Source organism: Diadema antillarum, unplaced genomic scaffold (genome assembly GCF_040938485.1).
Source record: "Diadema antillarum isolate AM-2024a unplaced genomic scaffold, OU_Dant_1.0 seq00000810_RagTag, whole genome shotgun sequence".
NCBI lineage: Eukaryota > Metazoa > Echinodermata > Echinoidea > Diadematoida > Diadematidae > Diadema > Diadema antillarum.
The window spans coordinates 639,370-659,271 of NW_027271690.1; the positions used below are offsets into that span (position 1 = coordinate 639,370).

At 40.9% G+C, this 19,902-nt stretch overlaps 1 protein-coding gene across 1 annotated transcript in view; it reads right to left on the reverse strand.

Annotated features, from left to right (window-relative positions):
• Window positions 1–19,902, reverse strand: part of LOC139739648 (eukaryotic translation initiation factor 4 gamma 1-like) — a 49,904-nt gene that overhangs the window by 17,186 nt on the left and 12,816 nt on the right. Inside the window, exons 3-14 of the mRNA XM_071650258.1 lie at window positions 16,138–16,210; window positions 15,449–15,697; window positions 14,318–14,554; window positions 12,280–12,370; window positions 11,151–11,377; window positions 7,964–8,963; window positions 7,124–7,230; window positions 5,277–5,730; window positions 2,935–3,062; window positions 2,239–2,334; window positions 1,272–1,445; window positions 725–862 (exon numbers count right to left, since the gene is read on the reverse strand). Coding sequence (XP_071506359.1) covers window positions 725–862; window positions 1,272–1,445; window positions 2,239–2,334; window positions 2,935–3,062; window positions 5,277–5,730; window positions 7,124–7,230; window positions 7,964–8,963; window positions 11,151–11,377; window positions 12,280–12,370; window positions 14,318–14,554; window positions 15,449–15,697; window positions 16,138–16,210 — 2,974 coding nt within the window. The remainder of the gene's footprint in view (window positions 1–724; window positions 863–1,271; window positions 1,446–2,238; window positions 2,335–2,934; window positions 3,063–5,276; window positions 5,731–7,123; window positions 7,231–7,963; window positions 8,964–11,150; window positions 11,378–12,279; window positions 12,371–14,317; window positions 14,555–15,448; window positions 15,698–16,137; window positions 16,211–19,902) is intronic.

Consider the following 19,902-nt stretch of genomic DNA (forward strand, 5'->3'; position numbering starts at 1 on the left):
AAACATGTAGTATTTCCGGAAAAGACTACATGTACCTACACATAGAACGTCAGGAATAGTACAGCAAAACCAGAAATTTTTGCATGCATTTTGATTTCGCAAATTTCGCGAAATTGAAATGCACGCAAAAATTCTTGTCTACACTGCACGTATTGAATGCCAATGGCAATTCGCGAAAATTTAACATTGTGAAAAACGCCACTGGCCCCAATTTACAAAAATTGTATTCTGCATATATATATTTCTGGTTTTACAGTAATCGACACTGATTTCATTTCTCCTTCTTCACCCTTGATATCTCGTTTTGCTGAATTACATGTCAGCATGTGAATATCTTCATACAGTTGTTTCGAGTGCTTTTCTAAGTGCACGATGTTAGTCGGGGACTGGTGGAAAAGATACACTTGGAATTTTTTTTCCTGTACACAGGTTCGATTGTTTCATAATTAAAAGAAAAAATTCAAGTCATTTCGCCACAAAACAACTAGAAATATAATGTACACATATGAAGACTTTAGATCCATAAATAATAACTGGTGGACACAAGAACAGGCAGTAAAACTGCAGGGTCACATCATTTTGCACGTAACTATCATGCAATGTTTGTTGTGATACATGGCAGGTGTACCATGGAAACTTTAGAGTGTTGAGCAGTTCCCAAAGAAGGCACAGCCCCGTGAATTCAGGATCTGGGTCTACAGCAGGCACCCTACAGGTGCATTACCTTTTCAAAGACTAGCGAGATGACGCCGTTCAGCCTCTCCTCCGTGTTGATGGGAAGCTTCTGAGCCTGCTCCACCAGCTTCTGGAACCTCTGGGGCGTGAGTTTGTTGAGTATACTTTTGAAGTTGCGGAACAATTCCTGCAAAGGACACAAAATGGACATGATGTTCAATCATATATTCAATCACACTGGGATAATACCTGCCAGGTTTTGGAGGAGATTCAAAATCCCATTTCTAAAAAGAAGATCAAAATGTGAAAACTGGCCCCAATTTTGGTCTTGGCACCAACAGCAGGAAATCAAAACAAAAAAACTTTCACAGTTTGCACCGCATTCCACTATCGGAGAGCTCTGAAGGTTGATGACCGATTATTCAGAATTCCAAGTGCTTCAAGAGCACTCCTAAGCTTAGCCTCGAGGGGGGGGGGGGGGCATGACTTTAGAGCACCCCACGGCATGAATGTCTGTTCACAGAGAGTTCAGAGGAGCTCAGGTGCACTCCTGGAGCACTCTTAAAACGCCCTGAATAAAATGGAACAATACTCACATCAGTCTTGTCTTCCTCCCCACCCTTCGCCTCTTCACGCTTGTGGACGGGCTTCCAGGCCTTCTCCGTTGTGTTGAGCTTGGTCTCCACGGCTGGCGAGGCCCTCTGTATGACCTTGATGTGTTCCCTGGATGCCCTCTTGCCCGGGCCTTGTTGGTAGTTGGGTGCCTTTCCCTGAGCAGCCACATGGACAATCAGGATGAAGGGAAGAGTGACATGTTGAATCAGAGATCAAATCTAAACTAGTATTTCACATCTTCATTTTCATTATCACTATTCTGCAAAGGATGAAGATGATTCTATCACCTACTTGATGTGCATATATAAAGATAGACAGCTAGAGAGTAAACCTCACTTCCTCCTGTGCATTCTATGCTCATTATTGTGAAAAGATACATCATCAGATTCGATATCCAACACCTACAGCTCTCAGAATGATGGTAGCTTTCAGCATTGTGGTGTAGATACCTTTGCAGAGAGGAAATATCCTACAGAAAATAAGCATCAATTCAACTGACTTTTAATTTACTGTATGACAATCTTCTTTTATTCTTCTAAAAACATATTTCCAAGTTCTGTCAAGATGTCATGACAGTGGCATTAACCTGTTAAGGACGAGTCCTGAGTATACTCGGGCAGATGTCTATGGGAAATGTGTGTTGTAGCAAAATAAGTCCATCCTCGATGGGTTAGATAAAACATCAAAATGACCCATTTCTGACAAACTGGTCAATTTCAGTACCTAAATGCAAGGTTAAGAAGAAACTCCCCTCCTCTAATCTCACTATATGTCTATCAACGAATGTGAAGACAGATCCATGTAATGCTGACACAAAGCTTTATATATTATATGTGTCATGGGCATTGCCCTTTCGATGTATCTTTTTCACCAATCACCCATCCACATGATGACTTTCAAATCAAGTGATGGCCAAGGAGCCATGTCTTTGACCTTGGCCTGCCTCACCTGTGTCCGAGGGGACTTCATGAAGTGAGGCATGAAGTCTGTACCCTTGGAGCTGATGCCCGTGTTAACGCTGAGGCCGATGGGACGAACATCCGCCTTCAAGGAGTCAAATGAGGAGAAGACACAGTTGAAAGTCATGGAATACCGAGTGCTACTTTTCCTACTACTCTAAGAGCAAACTTGAATGGATTAATCCAAACACTAAATCAAGAGCAAGCCCCAAGAAATCAAGATTAACTCCCTTTTGTGATTTTTCTATTGATCATAGATTAGTAGTGGGCAATATACTATCCCTATGCTGTTCTGCACCAAATCAAAAATTCATGCAGGGATGTAACAATTCATTGACAATAATATACAAGCCTCAACTGTTCTCAAGATATGTTGTCCACAAAATCGGTTACGGATGGACAGACAAACAGGTGGACAACCTGAAAGCAGACTGCCTCCAGTGGCACTTTGTGATAGAGGAATAGCATGCAGAGATATTGAATGGAATCTCCCTTTCTGTTCATTTTGTTAAGAACTTACTCCTTCACAACCATGTAACGGCAAAAAAAATATGTGTTCTATAATCATACATTTTCAAAACAGGAGAATCACAAACAGTTTCTTGACCACAACTATTGGCGAAGAGAAAATGCCAAAATCGACGTTTGGAATAACTGCTGTATCTAAACCAGTATCTGTACTCACTTTCTCAAGCACAATGTCAGGAATGTTAGGAAGCCCGTCTGGTTTGTCGGTGCACCCTTTCTGGAATTGCAGAAGGAAGTCGCGATCATACTGTTTCTTGCCATCCGGATTGACGGGGCTCCACTGATCTGCAAAGTTCAAAAGGAACAACATACTTTTTTAATGGCTAAAAAAGGAGACCCCAGGATACGATGGAAATGCTTGGGTTAAAGGAATCTATGGAACAGCTGGCACGAATGCCACATGGATTGCAGTGGTATTAGGATGTCTTGAGAAGGGGTAATGATCGTGTTCTGAGAAAAGTGCTAGTTTAAAGTGAATAAGCCAGAAAAGCGAGGACGACCAAAGAAGGTGCGAGAGAAGTTGCTGTGACAGCAAGATCTGGTCATCCCCGATATTGGGGGCGAACCCCGATCAAAAATGGATGATGGCAACTTTGACTGCTGCACAGGTCGATTAGGATGCCTCTGCTTCTCTAGCAATTACTAACTGTGCTGTCCAGGTACATGGCACTTCATTTTCATTTTGTAAATTTTCTGATCTTGACCATGAAGGAAATATTCCAACCTCTTCTAATCTATTCAGCAAAATAACATTGTTGCAGGACATACATAATGGAATTCGAGGCCAGAGAATGGTCAATCATATCAACTTGCTGGCCTTGGCTTTGACCTTTGAGCTTTTACCTCTGTCAATTCTGGCACCTGATTGATCATTTCTTATGTTCTTAACAGATATTGTTACCTCTGGAGATTCCTGGCTGAAGTAATGTCGAGGAAAACAGCATATAACCCAAAATACAGAGATCTTCGCCTTGTTATCACCATAGTGTCCAGGAAAATAATCATCAATTCATTTCTACCCGACGATGTCAATGTATTTTCATACGACACACCAATTAACATTACTTTGGATATTCCCAGCTGAAATTAAGACTAGACATCACATTTTCTAGTTGCTGTTAAAGTACAGTAACCTTTGACTTTGATCTTTCAACTGTCATCTCATAGAATTAAGTGTCTCTTCATTTCTACCCTTCCTACCAACTCATATCACCATTACTAGATAAAGTTACAGCTGAAAATTGTCATTTTGAGCCAAAGTGTAGAGGCCTTTGACTACTGACCTACACTAAGTTCGACCAAAATCTAATCTGCATAGCTTCACCAAATTAGCATACCAGGACCAGGTTCCATGGAACATATTAAGCATATTTCCTTAAATTACAATCAATGATCTGTGGGATGGACAGACAGATGGACAACCTGAATACATTTGCCTTTGACACCCTTTGAAGTGGAGGCATTAAAACAAAGAATGACTGTGAAAAAAGACTTACACAGTGAACGATGTCTAATGTTAACTACTGTATATTTCCTAATCTGGCATATTCTTGGCAGATGACCTTTTTTTCTTACAAGCTGGGTCAAAATATAGCAGAGACATCATTAAATTGCACAGAATCTAAAACCTCATATATATTAGCATCTTTGGAATGTAGTGGTACATGTGCAACAGGCATTACTTTCTAGAAGTAAAGTGTACCAAACAAATATGGCACAGCTGGGTCCAAGTGTGCTTATACACTGGAAGTCTCCAGGTTAGTGTCACTTGAATTACACCAATGAACACAATCTGAAAGCATTGTGCTTGATATGAGCTTGTGCATACTCTCCCACTGCTGTGCACACTCAAAAAGTCCAGCAAATAATACAGAGCTACACTCTGGTAGAGATAGCTTTCATCAGTGCCTTTTGCCCATAAGTGAAAAGTTAAGACAGCTTCTGATGGATCGAAAAATTATCGAGGACGATCAGTTTTCAGCTACGCAAATAGTGATTATTGCTGGTAACAAACTAAATCATCCACACAATTAACTATCAAACAACTGAACGAAAGGAAAAAATAATGCAAAAAGAATGATATGTATACTGGATCTTTCTATGACAAGTTTGAGTAAACACACACAACAGGGGAAGAGCAACCAGGATCTTCAATAGGAATCACAACACTCCTTTCACGGCCCCGTTTCATAAAACTTGTTATCGAAAACAAGTTACGATAGTTGTTAAAAGCTACTGAAATCCTTGCATCTGATTGGCTGAGAGTAAATTTGTCATAGAAAAGTGGCACTTGTTTACTGATAACATGTTCTATGAACCAGGACCCCCGACTGCATTCCAAGGAAATCTATGTAACCTAACAGCAAAAGAATCAACAACCGTGTCAGCACTGCAATCATTCCGTTGCATGAGACCTGCTGATCAAGGGAAACGCATATTGCAATCCCTGCTCCGCCAACGCATCGTCGGCCGCTCCTTTCCCACACTGCGCTCAATTACCTTTCCTGTAGGTGTACTTCAATTGAATCTTATTGTCCGTGGGGATGGGCTTCCCTTCCTTATTCTTTGAGTTCTCAGACTCCACAGTGTCCACCTCATTTTTCTTCTCCCACTCCTCGGCCTCGTTGCGATCCGACGGCTCCTCCTTCTCCACTTTGGCTGGCGTGGTTTCCGGCACCACCTCCTTCGCTTTCTCGCTAGTGTTCTCCACAGCTTTCCTCTTGGCAACATCACTTTGCACCTCATCAGTCTTTTCACTTTGCACAACTTCCTCCTCCTTCTCCTTCTCCTCTTCCTTTGCCTCCTCCTGCTTTGGAGGCTGAGTTGTTTGCAGTTTCTCCACCGGCCTCTCCTCAACCTTCTCCGCTGCTTCCTTGGGTTTGGGCGTTTCCTCCACAGCTGCAGCTTCTCTCTGCTTTGCTGGGTTCTCTTGACTTGCTGGGTTGGCGGCAGCCTGCGAAAAAGGGACATGGGGAAGACAAAGGTTACCATAATCAGCAGATACTTCAGAAACTGACTTGTTCCTTTAAATCAAGCAACAGGCTCCTTCTGCATGTCACACAATTCAATGGAGATTGAAGAGAACATTCATGATAGTTCTAGAAATGTAAAACACAACTGAAAGCTGTCACATGAAGAGACACGTTAGAATTGACAGAACAAGATGCATTACAGCATCGAACCTCTGAATGAAAGCTAATGTGCAGCCCCACACTGTAACGGCATACACTTTCACAGAATTGATATCTTTCACAAAACGTCATGAGTTGACTGATATTAGTGAGATTAGCAACTTGTAAAAAATACTGATGCAATATCAATATACTAGCAGAACTACAAATGTTTACCATTTCCATTACCTAAGGTGGAAAATCGCCAGCTCTTCTCTTTAGGGATGATACTCGTTTCATCACCATGATTCTTTATCAGGAACTCAAACATCGGCAAAAAGAGTCCTGGGGGGCATTTCATGACGCATTTTGTCCAGCAAAGTTGTCGAACAAATTTGTTCTCAGTCAATCAGATGCAAGGATTTCCGTAGCTTGTCACAGTTAGTCAGAAAAATATCCGACCAAAATGCTTCATGAAATGCCCCCCAGATTCCCAATATACAAGGCATATACAGCCTAACACAAAAGTTAACAAAATAGTTTCTGCAGGTGTTCCACTGCTTTTGAGGAATACAGAAAACTTCTGTGCTGGATCAAATCACACAAACATTTGAAACGAATACATTGATGCTAGGGCCCCATAGCATAAAGCTAAGGTAACTTTACAATTATGTTTACCCTGCCATCAGCGGTAACCATCAGAAATTTCTTGGCTTTTAAGTGATTGGCAATGGAACAATGTTACTACGGTACAGTTACCACTGATTGCACGGTTACCATTTGTAAAAGGGCCCAGATCTTGACAACTATAGCATATCATATTACATTTGTTGATTCAAAGAATTTTAAAGGGATTGTATAGTTTTGGTTGAGAACTAATTTCAGGTTTCTAACATTTTTTGGTGAGATAACGAGAAACCTCTTATAAAATATGAAAGAGCATGTAATTCTATGAGGAAGTCAACGTTTATTTGATGAAAATTGGTCTTGAAATGGCTGAGATATTAAAAAAAGAGCGATTGTAACAAAGTGTGGGACCCACACTTTATTACGGTCGCTTTGTTTTACTTTGTTTTTGGATGTTTCAGTCATCCCAAACCCGATTTTCATCAAATAAACTTTGAATTCCTCTTAAAATGTTATGCTAAGTGTTTTCTTGGTATCTCGCAAAAGTTAAAAGCTCAATTCTTATCTCCACCAATACTGTACCATCCCTTTAAATAATTACGGACTCACCGGTGTATCATCTGTCCTGAATGCAGAAAAATCATCTGAGTCTTTGACAGGTTTCTTGTCAAGTTCTTGCATCCGCTTCTTTTGGCTTTTCTTCTTATTGTCTTTCCCTGTATGGTCAAAGATAGGAGAGAATTCCAAATACCTCTTACCAAATTCTATTTATTCACTTCTTTTGAAACTTTATTTCAATTTTTAAAAGAACACAAATCAGAGAGGTGTGCAAATGAAATTGTGATACAGTGAATCAAGAGGCAAATATTCTTTAGAAAAAGATATTCTAGTCATTAAAAGGAAAAGTAAACTGAAGACATGTTCAGCAAAAATAGGGAAAAAAGGAATTGCCTAGCAATTTAATCTTATTTTTCTTTTCTTTTTTTAGCAGAAAGTACATTATGGCTAAACTATACAATTTCAAACTATAAAGTCCTTTCAGGGATACTGAAGAACCTTCTTAAGTGGTTTACTATATTTTTAATACTTCAAAACAAACTCACAAACAAGCAAAACTCAATCCTGTGCTAGTAACTTATCTTTGAAGTTTAATTGGTTGCAGAACATGATTTGGTCCTACGTAATGCCACTCTTATGTACCAAAAATAAGCACAATATAATCAAACTTATTTGCTTCATCCATACAATGTCCCTTGTTCCATTGAAGTTTAAAGGCACTTGAGCATGGAACACACATAAACTTAAAATCAGTAAACATTTTTTTACTCTATCAACCAAGACACAGTTTAACAATAATATTTGGTTTATCACACTTCGATCTAAAATGCATTTGCCCACCCTCCCCCCCCCCAAAAAAAGAAATGAATACAACAGTACTTTCAACATTACCTTCTATATGAGCAGCTGTCTCCTGTTTTTCTGCTTGAGGTACTGATTGGGGAGGCTCCTGTGGTTGCACAGGTGGTGTATTTGCACTTGATACGGCGACCTGGACATCACCATCCACCTGTGAATCTTGGGATGCCTCGGGCTTTGTTTCCGTGACTGGTTGCCCCACAGGTTCCACCTGCTCTACTACTGGGGCACTCGGCGTTGCAACAACGGCTGGTGCAGCGTCCTGGCTGGCTGCTGGTGCGGGTGGTTCGCTTTTCACTGTGGCTTCCTGAGGGGGAGGAACAGTCTGTTGATTTGATGGTGCCACAGCTGGGCCGGCAGGTGGGGAGGCCTTGGCTGCAGGTGCAGCATGTGGTGGCTGGGCGGCTACCGGTACAGGCTGTGCTTGAGCTATGACCTGGTGAACAGGCGCAGCTGGCATTCTGGGCTGCTTGGCGGGTTCCGCAACAGGTGGCACTCCTTGTTGAACCGCTTGTGGTGCCGGAGATCTTTGCTGTGACTGGGCACCTTCCTCCGCTGCCGGTGTAGCAGCCAACGCATGTACCTGTGCTGCCTCGGGCGGTACAGGTTCCACCGGCTGGCTGGGAAACTGGCCTGGCTGCACCATGGCCACGGGCGCAGCACCAGGCTTCATGACGGGCGCAGCAGGTATGACCGACTGGCCGCCGGGAACAACGCCTTGGACTACAGGCTTCTGCTGCAGGGGCACCGCGGCCATGCCCTGGTGCATGTGTGAGGGTGGTGGCTGCTGAGGAACCTGCTGAGGAACCTGCTGAGGAACCTGCTGAGGAACCTGCTGAGGAACCTGCTGAGGAACCTGCTGAGGAACCTGCTGTGGAACCTGCTGTTGCTGTTGCATCATCGGTGGCTGCTGCACATGGGCAGGGGCAGGGGCAGGCCTGTGTGCTTCCTTGATGTCTTCACTGGCAGCCATGGCCACACTCGCTGCAAACTGGGCTTGTATTCTCTTTGCATCTTCATTGTTTGTAGATTGCTGAGAGATGAAAGAACATGGCAAATAAAGTGTTTTTAAGATATGCTAAACAATACTTCTTGTATCATCTGACATATATGGAAATAATCAAAATTACTGTTAAAATAACTGGCAATATAACTCATTTTCTTTAGCTACAGGCAACGTATGGAGATATGCCTACTCAGGACTTGCATTAATTTTAACCCTATTCTAACTGGGCTATTTGAGACCAAGTTTTTACGGGGGGGGTCAATTTGACCCCCCCCCCCCCCCCCCCCCCCCCCCCCCTTCAGATCTCGGCCGCCAATTGCGCGATCACCGCAAAATTTTGCCTAAACATAGAGCCGGATGTCAACTACAAGATTACATGGTCATACAAAAGAAAATTTTGATTTTCTATTTTTAGTAAATTAATTATGCAAATTTACGCATGAAATCATATTTTCACCTATAACTCCATTAAAACGACTGAATGATTGCTAAATATTTGTGTAAGAGTTCCTCAAGACACATTGAACAATTTTCTTGTAAACAAGGAAAAGTAGAAATTACGCGGTGCGTAATATATGTCCCCGCCGGAAGTAGCATTTTGTAACAAAATGTACAATACAGGTCAAAAAATCAAGGTCAAAGGTCAAAGAAGTCAAAGGTCAAAATTCTGTGTAGAAGTGTTGAAACCCTCACCTAGTGCCATCACATAAAGCAAACGGAATCGAAATCGGGTTAGAAATGGTGAAGGAGTAGCATTTTGTAGCAAAATGTACAATACAGGTCAAAAAATCAAGGTCAAAGGTCAAAGAAGTCAATGGTCAAAATTCTGGGTAGAAGTGTTGAAGCCCTCACCTAGTGCCATCACATAAAGCAAACGGAATCGAAATCGGGTTAGAAATGGCGAAGGAGTAGCAGTTTGTAGCAAAATGTACAATATAGGTCAAAAAATCAAGGTCAAAGGTCAAAGAAGTCAAAGGTCAAAATTCTGTGTGGAAGTTTTGAAGCCCTCACCTAGTGCCATCACATAAAGCAAACGGAATCGAAATCGGGTTAGAAATGGCGAAGGAGTAGCATTTTGTAGCCAAATGTACAATACAGGTCAAAAATCAAGGTCAAAGGTCAAAGAAGTCAAAGGTCAAAATTCTGTGTAGAAGTTTTGAAGCCCTCACCTAGTGCCATCACATAAAGCAAACGGAATCGAAATCGGGTTAGAAATGGCGAAGGAGTAGCATTTTGTAGCAAAATGTACAATATAGGTCAAAGGTCAAGGTCAAAGGTCACGACTGAAATTCTGTATAGAAGTTTCAAAGCTCCCATGTAGTGCTATCATATAAAGCAAACAGAATCAAAATTGGCTCATAAATGACAGAGAAGTAGCAAATTGAAGATTTTGATCACACACGGACGCACACACGGACGCACACACGGACGGACGGACGGACACACGGACACACACACGTACGGAGCCCGTTTCATAGTCCCCTGCTCGAACTCGTTCGGCGGGGACAAAAATTGCACAATCAAAATCAGTTTCATTTGCTTCTTATTGTTTTGTTAATTTCTGATGTATTTCATTGTTTTGGCCAAAATTTGTTGCAGGCACTTTTTCAAGCTTATCTACATTAGAATTGATTAATTTCAGTGGTTGAAAGTTTAAATAATCTAATTTATATCAATTTAACCAAAAAACACAATTTGCATTGGATTTGCACACGATATCATGAATTTGAGCTATTTTCGGGTTGACATGCATACGCAAAACATTACGTAACTTCAGAACGGTGTACCCGCACATCGCAAATTTGGTCTCAAAATATGCGGGAGACTTCAAAGAAAAAAGTCATGAAATGACGCGGCAAAAGCTTTGCGCGTCGCGGAATCGCGGCGCGAAATGTCGAGGGGGGGGGGGTCAAATTCAAATTGACCCCCCCCCCCAGTTAGAATAGGGTTAATGCAAACCGCAGTCATTACATACCCTCTTTTCAATTATGAGAAAAACTCTTCAGCTTCATTTGCATATTTCAATACAAGAATGCCATCTGACAGAAATGATTACATACTACACTCAGACAGCTGAGATAAACCAACATAACAATAAATTTTACATAATTATCGCACCAAAAAGTTCATATTTTGCGCCTGGAAAGTTGATTGATCTTGATGGGTCATGAGCCCATGTCTGGTGAAATCATGCAAAGCCTTTTTCTCAGTTACCGAACTTACTGCAGGGGGAGTGACATTAGCGCTGGACCTTCCGGAGTGCGGTGAGTTTGAACCCGATGCGTCCCGCATCAGTGTATCTGTCACATCTTGATTTGTTGTCGGATCTACGATGCGAATCAGTTTCTTATTCCTCTGATTTTCCGGCCGGCTACTCTGCACTGGCTGCTGATATGTTCTCTGTGCTGGCTGGGTTGGCTGTGTGGCCAGCCACACTGGAGCTGTGAGGGCAAGACAAAAGAGTGCAATCACCACTTCAGATAGTGCATAATCCACGACCAACTTGGGGAAAACTGGGATGAGTATATCTTTCCAATAGGAATACCATATCACCCCCCCCCCCCTTGTAAATATAAAATTACTCATCTAACTGGCCAGTACATATTGTCCTCGTGCTCTCGATTAGTTTTATCTCTCATCTAGATTTTTCACAAGGGGTGAAAGGATGGGTCTACTTACTGTATACGCCATATATTTAGCGAGTCTTAAATTTCACGAATTGGGACTTGAAACAATTTCGCGAGTGTTAAAATGTGCGATCTTGGAGTACAGTACTGAACAGAGAAATGTATACATGCATGTAACATTCATATTGGGATTAGGGTGGATAGTTTTGCGCGTCTTCAAATTCGTGAATAGCACCTGATTTGCGAAATTCGCGAAAATAAAGTTCTTACGAAGAATTCAGTGTAAACAGTATCAGAGCAGCAGTCCGTAAAAGGTGGTATGACTGACATTCAGACTAGCTACATGGCTCTGTTAGCTTCCCACATCCCCCCCCCCCCTTCTTCAAATCCGTGGCATCTGCTAGCAAATTTTTGTTTGGCAGTTTTATTCCTTTTGCTCTTCTATGCATTGTCCAACTATCCAAGAGGAAAAATTTTGTGCGACATAAAACCAGAACAAAAAAAAAGCATGCAACTATTTTTGGTTTGAAATTTGAAATATTATTTCATCTCTTTGATTTTGCGGAATTGAAAACAAGCAAAATTCAATTTTCATTCTACCCAAGAAACACTCAAATTTTAATTTATGGATACCATTTTTGAGTTTACAGGTGCATGAGTTGCAAATTTAAGAGCTACGAGCCTGGGGTATTTCACTCTGCTTTCGCATTACTTACTTCCTGCAGGAGGAGAGCTGTAGAAGGGTTGCTGTGGCTGGAATACTTGTTGAGAATAGGACTGCTGGAACGGTCTGGGGTGTTGCTGAATCTGTCATATGAAAGACGGCGGCTAGATACTCATTTTGAACACTGCTTTTACACCGGCTAAATACAGCCATAAAGGACAATGGAAGTCCATGCTATATTCACTAGCAAAACATCTTCTTTTCATCCTCACACGAATGTGAAACCTACAACAGGATAATTCTGTAAACAGCCATTTCTTTTGTTAGTTACTCCTATAGGTGATTTGGCATAAAATCATAATAGAATTTTTAACTAGAAATGTCGCTAAGGCGACTGGCATGCCCCCGCCATAATGCATGATTCTTCTAATAGGTCTATAGTACATATAATAATAATTGTTTTTTGGATATAAACTCCAAATTTTATTGTCCAAGAATGGAAATTCATTTTGCCCAATTGATCGTGGGCCCGGCAGCCACTGAGCAGCGCCAGATCGACGTTGCTCTAACCTTTTCAACTGTTGAACAGCAAACAAGGTAGCAGCAACTCTCATCTTTTAACGTCTTTTGGTATGACGCGGCCGGGGTTTGAACCCACGACCTGCCGATTGTGAGGGCAGGCGCTCTACTCACTGAGCCAACAACAATGTGGACAATGTGTGATAACATTTTCACAAAATTGGCAAAATATTAAAATGACAAGTTTGTCACGAATGTGTTGAATGTTCACCTTCCTTGACCTAAGTTTAATTGGATGAATAGGAGAGCATGTATTTGGGGATTTAAGGACTTTAACTTGACTTTGACCCATTCATAAGTTTATGCATTAAGTAATTTTCAAGGTTTGGAGAAAAAGTGCAATTTCTGTATTGAAAAGTACATTGTTACCATTTTCATCAGGTTACACATGCATACACCAAGTGTAAAAAAAAATAATCCTGCTGGCATTGCATAAATATGAGGGAAAGAGTAAAATTTTGAAGTGTTGCCCTTGACCTTTGACCCCATGAACCGTAAATTCTCTAGGTAATCACTGCCAGCCAGTACATACTATGTTCCATGAAGATACCTTGAACAATTTCTAAGGTACGGAGAAAAAAGTGAAGTTTTAATATTTTTACTTGACCTCTTGACCTTTGACCTCATGACCCCAAACTTTCACCAGAGAATCTAAATTGGGTAATACATGTATACACTATGTTTCAAGAAAATATCTTCAGGCATTGAATAGATATGGTGGAAATAGTGAAATTTTAAGTCTTTGACCTTGACCTTTTGACCTTTCACCTTGAGCATGTGCACCCAAAAGTTGATAGGCACAACTTCACCCCCTAATACACATACATGCCAAGTTTCATTAGGATACCTCAAAAGGTTTTTTAGTTACGCTGTCCACAAAATTCATTACGCACATACGGAAGGACGGACGGAAGGAAGGACGGACCGAAGGAAGGACGGACAGATGGAAGGACGGACGGACAACCTGAAAACATAATGCCTCCGGCACCACTTCGTGGCGGAGGCATAAAAATCTGAAAGGTAATCTGTCAATGCAGGGAAACAAATGTAACCTATACACAAGTGTCTTTCCAAAACAAGAAATCCTCTTGAGCAAATGAAAAGGGACAGATAAATGTTATATGATATACAGTATAATGTCAATGTTACACAGAAAATATATGCTTTCCCCTCCTTATTTGACCCTTCAGCACCAAGGTCTCTTTCAAAGAAATCCTCCACTCACTGAAGTATATGATTTTATTCCCCATTTTGCAAAGGTTCTGATGAAGTGATCCATGTTTTGATTTAATTACGGGCAGAGTTTTGAGTACTACAGGGATGGTGTGATTCAGACAAGAAACACACATTTTACACGACTTACCAACAACGGGCAGTCATGGGCAGTACAGGTGCAACATCATCATTAAAGAAACTTTTCAGCAATTACGAGCATATGTGAACAAACAGCACAGAGTAGAGATATAAGTCATAATTTAAATTATTAAGAAAGGTGCAGACTCGACTCGTACCGGTTGCACAATGGGCATGGGGCCTGTAATGGGCGGCCCCGCCATGAGAGCATATGGAGGGCCTCCCGGCGTTGTGATGTACTGGCCAGATGCAGCCGTGTTGGGGGCCATTAGCTGAGGTGTGTTGCCCCCCTGCTGGGGGGTGGGGCCTCCCGCCTGGTGGTGGTGCTGGATACCCTGCATGTGGGTGGTATTCTGGTGGCGCATGGGGTAAATGTTCTGAGGCGGTATCTGGGGCTAGAATGGCAGGAGAGGGAAGGGGAAAGCAAGTGGAAATGAACATGTGATTGCTAACATAAACATCACGACAGATGGTACAGGACATGACTTAACCTTAAGTGAAAATTATAACCCAGCAGTAGATAATGCAGATGAATTTTCTTCTCCTTAGAATTATTCATTACTTCAAAAACTTAAACCCTGTCCATAGTGCTAATATCATGTAATCTAATACACAAACCCTTTTTTTTTTCTTTCTTTCTTTCTTTTTTTTTTTTTTTTTTGGGGGGGGGGGGGGGCATCAACTTTCTATTAGAGATACTTCATCGATCAAGGACAATTAAAAGTCATAGCCCCCCTTCCTTCCTCCCCCCCCCCCCAAAAAAAAAATAATAATAGGCCTCCAGTATTTCCAGTGTTTCTCTCAGGATTACATTTGGCATTGGGACGTTATCTACTTAGCAGTGAGCAACTGTGCATTCTTTGCGGTCACCCCACCCATATCTTGCCTGCAGAATTCCCTAGTGGCTCCCACAAAAACTATTGACATGTAAACTCAAAATGCTACACCATGTTAAGTTTATCTTGATTTCAATAAACAGAGTCAAATTATAGGAGAAGAATTAAAACACAAATTAACAATGAACTACGAGCATAGAGAAAATGAGGATTTCAGACATAACTGCAGGTTTCACATGATACAACCACATCTACTTCCATTTTTTAGTTAAATTGACCAGAACTTGGGGGCATTTAATACAATGTCATACACAGTTTGTGAAAGTGAAGGCTACAAATTGAACTGCTTACATAATTCAGGGTGTTAAAGCTTCCTGTCTTTACACCAATGCTGTCACCCTGAAGTGGGTAATTCCCTGCAAAGCAGACTACATGTAGCCTAGAGGCACTCACTTGCTGGTATCTCTGTGAAACTTGAGGGCCACGCGGGTTCGGGTAGCGCATATTCATGCCCATCATGGGCGCACCCGGCTGGGGCTGGTTGGGCAGGATGCCCTGCTGCGGTGACGCGGCCATGCCAGGCCGGTTGGGTGCCCCTTTGCTATTCATGTCATGGGGGAGTGCGTTGACAGCCACCGGGCTGACGGATGGAGACGGAATGCGAGGGCTCTGTGATGGCACAGGATGTTGGGGCCGTGGTGGCTGTGAAATACAAAAAAAGTGGCCACAGTGGCAAAATGACAGATAATAAATTTGTGTCATATAAGGACCGAAATTCAACTGACTGCTCAGGATCTGTCACTCAATCTTGTAATAACTCAACTACAAATGTTTTGTACGCTGTTATTTTTTAAAATTTGCCTGTTCAGATCTCTATCATACAACATGAAATGAACAAGAGAAACATGATTTTTTTTTTCCAACTACAGTAATATGACAGTGATTGAACATGTCATACAACCTAATAAACTACTGTAGATGAGGAAGTTTTTGCATGATTGAACATTTGAACTCTAGCAAAACAGATGAACTGTGCGTTAAGAATTGAATTGACTGTTGACTGTTTGAGCAAAGTATCCCAAAAAAAAAATCCAATGTCCCCACTAATCAATTTCTTTATAGGTTCTTGGAATATACTGCACCTGTTGTGGATTGTAGCGTGGCTGACGAGGACTTATCTCTTCAGGCCTCTGATGTCCACTGTAGCGGATCCTGCTGGTGCACCGGCAAGTCAAGGAAATTTGTCAGGCTTCTTTTATAGCTCTCCATCATATCAAACTTCCCAGGCAAACTCGGTTCCCATACTACAAAACCCCAACACTTGATGTACATCGTAGCCTCTTGTCAATAAAAGGAAAGGCTTTCTTGAATACACCTGTAGACTGTTTTTGTCATTACAATTCTCGGTATCGCCAATGCGCAGAAAATTTCTGCGCACGCTGAAGAGCTCTGTCACAGACGCACTGTGGGATTCCTCGGTGCCCTTGTTCGCTTCCGGTTGTCTCACGCCAGTCGCAGTTCCCATACAATTCAATGGACTTATTTGTCTGCTTTTTCGTTGTTACCCCCTTTTTTTTTCTTGGCTATAATTCAGCTTAAAAGAGCTGAAAGTTTCTAAGTTTGACTGATTTGCAGTCACTAGAGTCATGGTTCACTACTGTAAGGCTTCAATGTGCTGGTCACATGATGGAAAGCGAAGAAATCTTCAACATAAAATACCTCTGGATAAAGACAGAGCGTGATCTGAGTGCATGTGTAAACCGGGGCAAGTTTGTCCCGTGAGCTATCCCATAATGCATCTAAAATGCTGCTCTGTGCACAGCACCTACATAGGTATTGGCGATACCGAGAATTCATTGATGCTTCTTTTCTTACAGCACAGTAACATCATTAACAAAGTATTTCATTCACTTGCTCCCTCCCATTAGCTGCCACAGAAAGGAGTTCACTCAGTTGTTGCTAGGTAGGGCAAGCCTCCTGCAAGCTTTGTGGTTGTTAAGGGCAACTTTTGTGGACAAAGCATGCATAAATTCTGAATGACATCAGTTTCTGATGTCCAAAAGAGTGAGAATAAAAAATGTCACAGGCGAATCACTGTCTGGCAGTACATGCACACCTACAGCCATTTTTAACACATGGAAAAAAACAATTGGCATTTTCCACTTGACCTTTAACCTTTGATCCCATGGTCCAAAACCTTTCCTACAAAATATTATCTGGTAATACATGTTATTTTCATGAAAATACCTTCAGGCATTGTGGAGATCTAGGAAAATGGTAAATTGTCAGAATTGCAAAACTTTGTAGACCTTGATCTCTGACCTTTGACCTTGAGCGTGTGCACCCAAAGTTGACAGGAACAGGGTCGTCAACTCATTCATACACACAATGCCAAGTTTCATTAGGATACCTCAAATAGTTCTTGAGTTAGGCGATCCACAATATTGATTATGAACAGACAGATGGATAATCCAAAAAGATAATGCCTCTAGCAACACTTCAGGGCAGGAGGCATAAAAAAAAAAACACCCAAACTCACAGTATTCACATGGGAGCTAAACAGATGTTCACGTCTTGTATTGTTTCTTTCAAATATTCTAAATCCAAAAGAAAGTTGTGGTTCTGACATCTAGCACTCAAGAGTATCTCTTCTGGATGAAAATGATCTCCTAATCATAGAATATTTCTCTGCACTCTGGTTCTACATTGTACATACATGATTGTATCTCGCCGTAATTCTAATGAAGAATGGGACTTGGATAACTCTTCAGTGAAAGAATGGCACAAGCCCGGCAAAGACAATGAACTTTACAACTAGAATGTGAATGAAAAAAAAAAGAGAAAACAATACAATGTACTTGCTTGCACACAGCATACTAATCAAGCAGTATGATCCATCAAAGTGTCATGCTATTCTCCAGTATGAACTGTCTGATCAAGAAAAAATTAAGAGGATACAGCTGTATGTAGAATTTGGTAGGATAGGTCTAAATAATTATATTTAAGACCACTATCTATACATATCGTATATGGATTTCATGGCCGTTTTATGGCATCAGAAGTTTACGGAAGGCATCCTGTCTACTGTCGAGTAAACAACTTGAAGTATTGTACTTATCGTTCCATAAATTCCATGGAATTTCATAAAGTTCACTTATGAATTAGGTGATCCGAGTATCCTTCGGATCACCTATTGTATCTGTACTGATTCTTTATTTCTGGACAAAAGTTGTGCAGAGATTAACTCAGAAAGTCCTCTGCCTATCAATTTGAAAATTATACCATATATGTATCATGTCACAAAGACGACAGATTTTGTAAAATCATTGTGATCAATGGACCGTGACGTCACTATGACGTCATTATATGAAAACACATTTTCATTAATATCTCATTAATGGAAAGGAATTTTTCCATGAAATTTACGTCACATATAGTTCAAATCAAGCGTATTCTACACATTTTCTCACATTTCAGTTTACACTCAAACCGTGCGCGTACGCGCGCGTTAAAATAATGACATGCTCCAATCGAGCTCAAATTTTTTTTGCACACGTTTCAGGTCATTTGGAGCATTTTTTGAAAAATTGAAAAAATTGAACGGACGCGTACGCGCGCGCACATATACGCACGCACAGCTCATATGCAATAGAAATTTCCCGTTTTTTCACACTTATCGGCTGTCTGAAATGTCAAGGAATATTTATACCAAGTTTCAAATCAATGCGACTCAATATGACGTCATACGGGCCCGTCAAAGTTGAAATTCCGCGCGCGCGTCAATGGCGATATACAGTGCAACTATGCCAAAAAACTGCTAATTTTAAATTCGATTTTACTCGTCAGGATGGACGGTGACCCCCCATTTTCTTTACATATTTTAAAACCTGATGAGTTGTACATGTCATTTCATGGGGTGGCAATGCTGACAAAATGATCAAAAGATAGCAAATTTCTTAATAAAGTAAAAAAAGTAAATTTTCAAAATGACGTCATCAAATATCAAGTTCATTCGAGCGTATCTCACTAGTCCTTTGTCAATTTTCACCCAGATTTCAGTATATTGTAGATTATTTAATGTTCTTTCAAACATAAAATTACAAAATTTTGATTGGATAACGGTATCACCTCGTAAAAATGGATTGAAAGTAACCTTGTCAAATTTGACCAGTTTACGTGTTATCTCTATGGGAGTGCAGTTTTTCTGGAAATGAAAATTGACATGACTATCTTTATCGAGCACTAGCTCACTTACCCTTCGGTAAATTTCTCCCAGATTTTGATATGTTGTAGCTGAGACTTTACGCTACCGTAAATGTGCCCTTCGTTTTTTCATACGATGTCGGGATCACGTCAAAAATTTTGGTTGAAATTCAGGCTTATCTTCGATGTATTGAGATATTTCTTTCTTTCTGCAACTTTCTTTGCAATAACTCAAGAAAAACACGCCCTATCACTTCTATATTTTGCACATGTTTAGTTCATGTCACGTACATTATTTCATAAAATAACAACTACTTGATCGGACACCATCTTGGGTATGTAAATTAGGGTCAAAGGTCATAAGTGTTTCATCCTGTATCTTAGTGAATACCTGTCCTATCTTTCCCATATTTTGCAAACGCAAAGACCATGTTACAAGGATCATTTCACAAAATAACCACTTTTTACTCAGATGCCATCTTGTCTGTGCAAATTGAGGTCAAAGGTCATATGTACTTCTTTTTGTATCTTCGTTATGACGTGTTATCTCTATGGGAGGGAATATTTTTTAATGTGAAAATTGACATGATTGTCTTTATCGAGCACTAGCTCACTTATCCTACAGTGAATTTCTCCTAGATTTTAATATGTTGTAGCTGAGACTTTGCGCTATCGTCAAATTTGATTTTGTTTTTTCATACGAT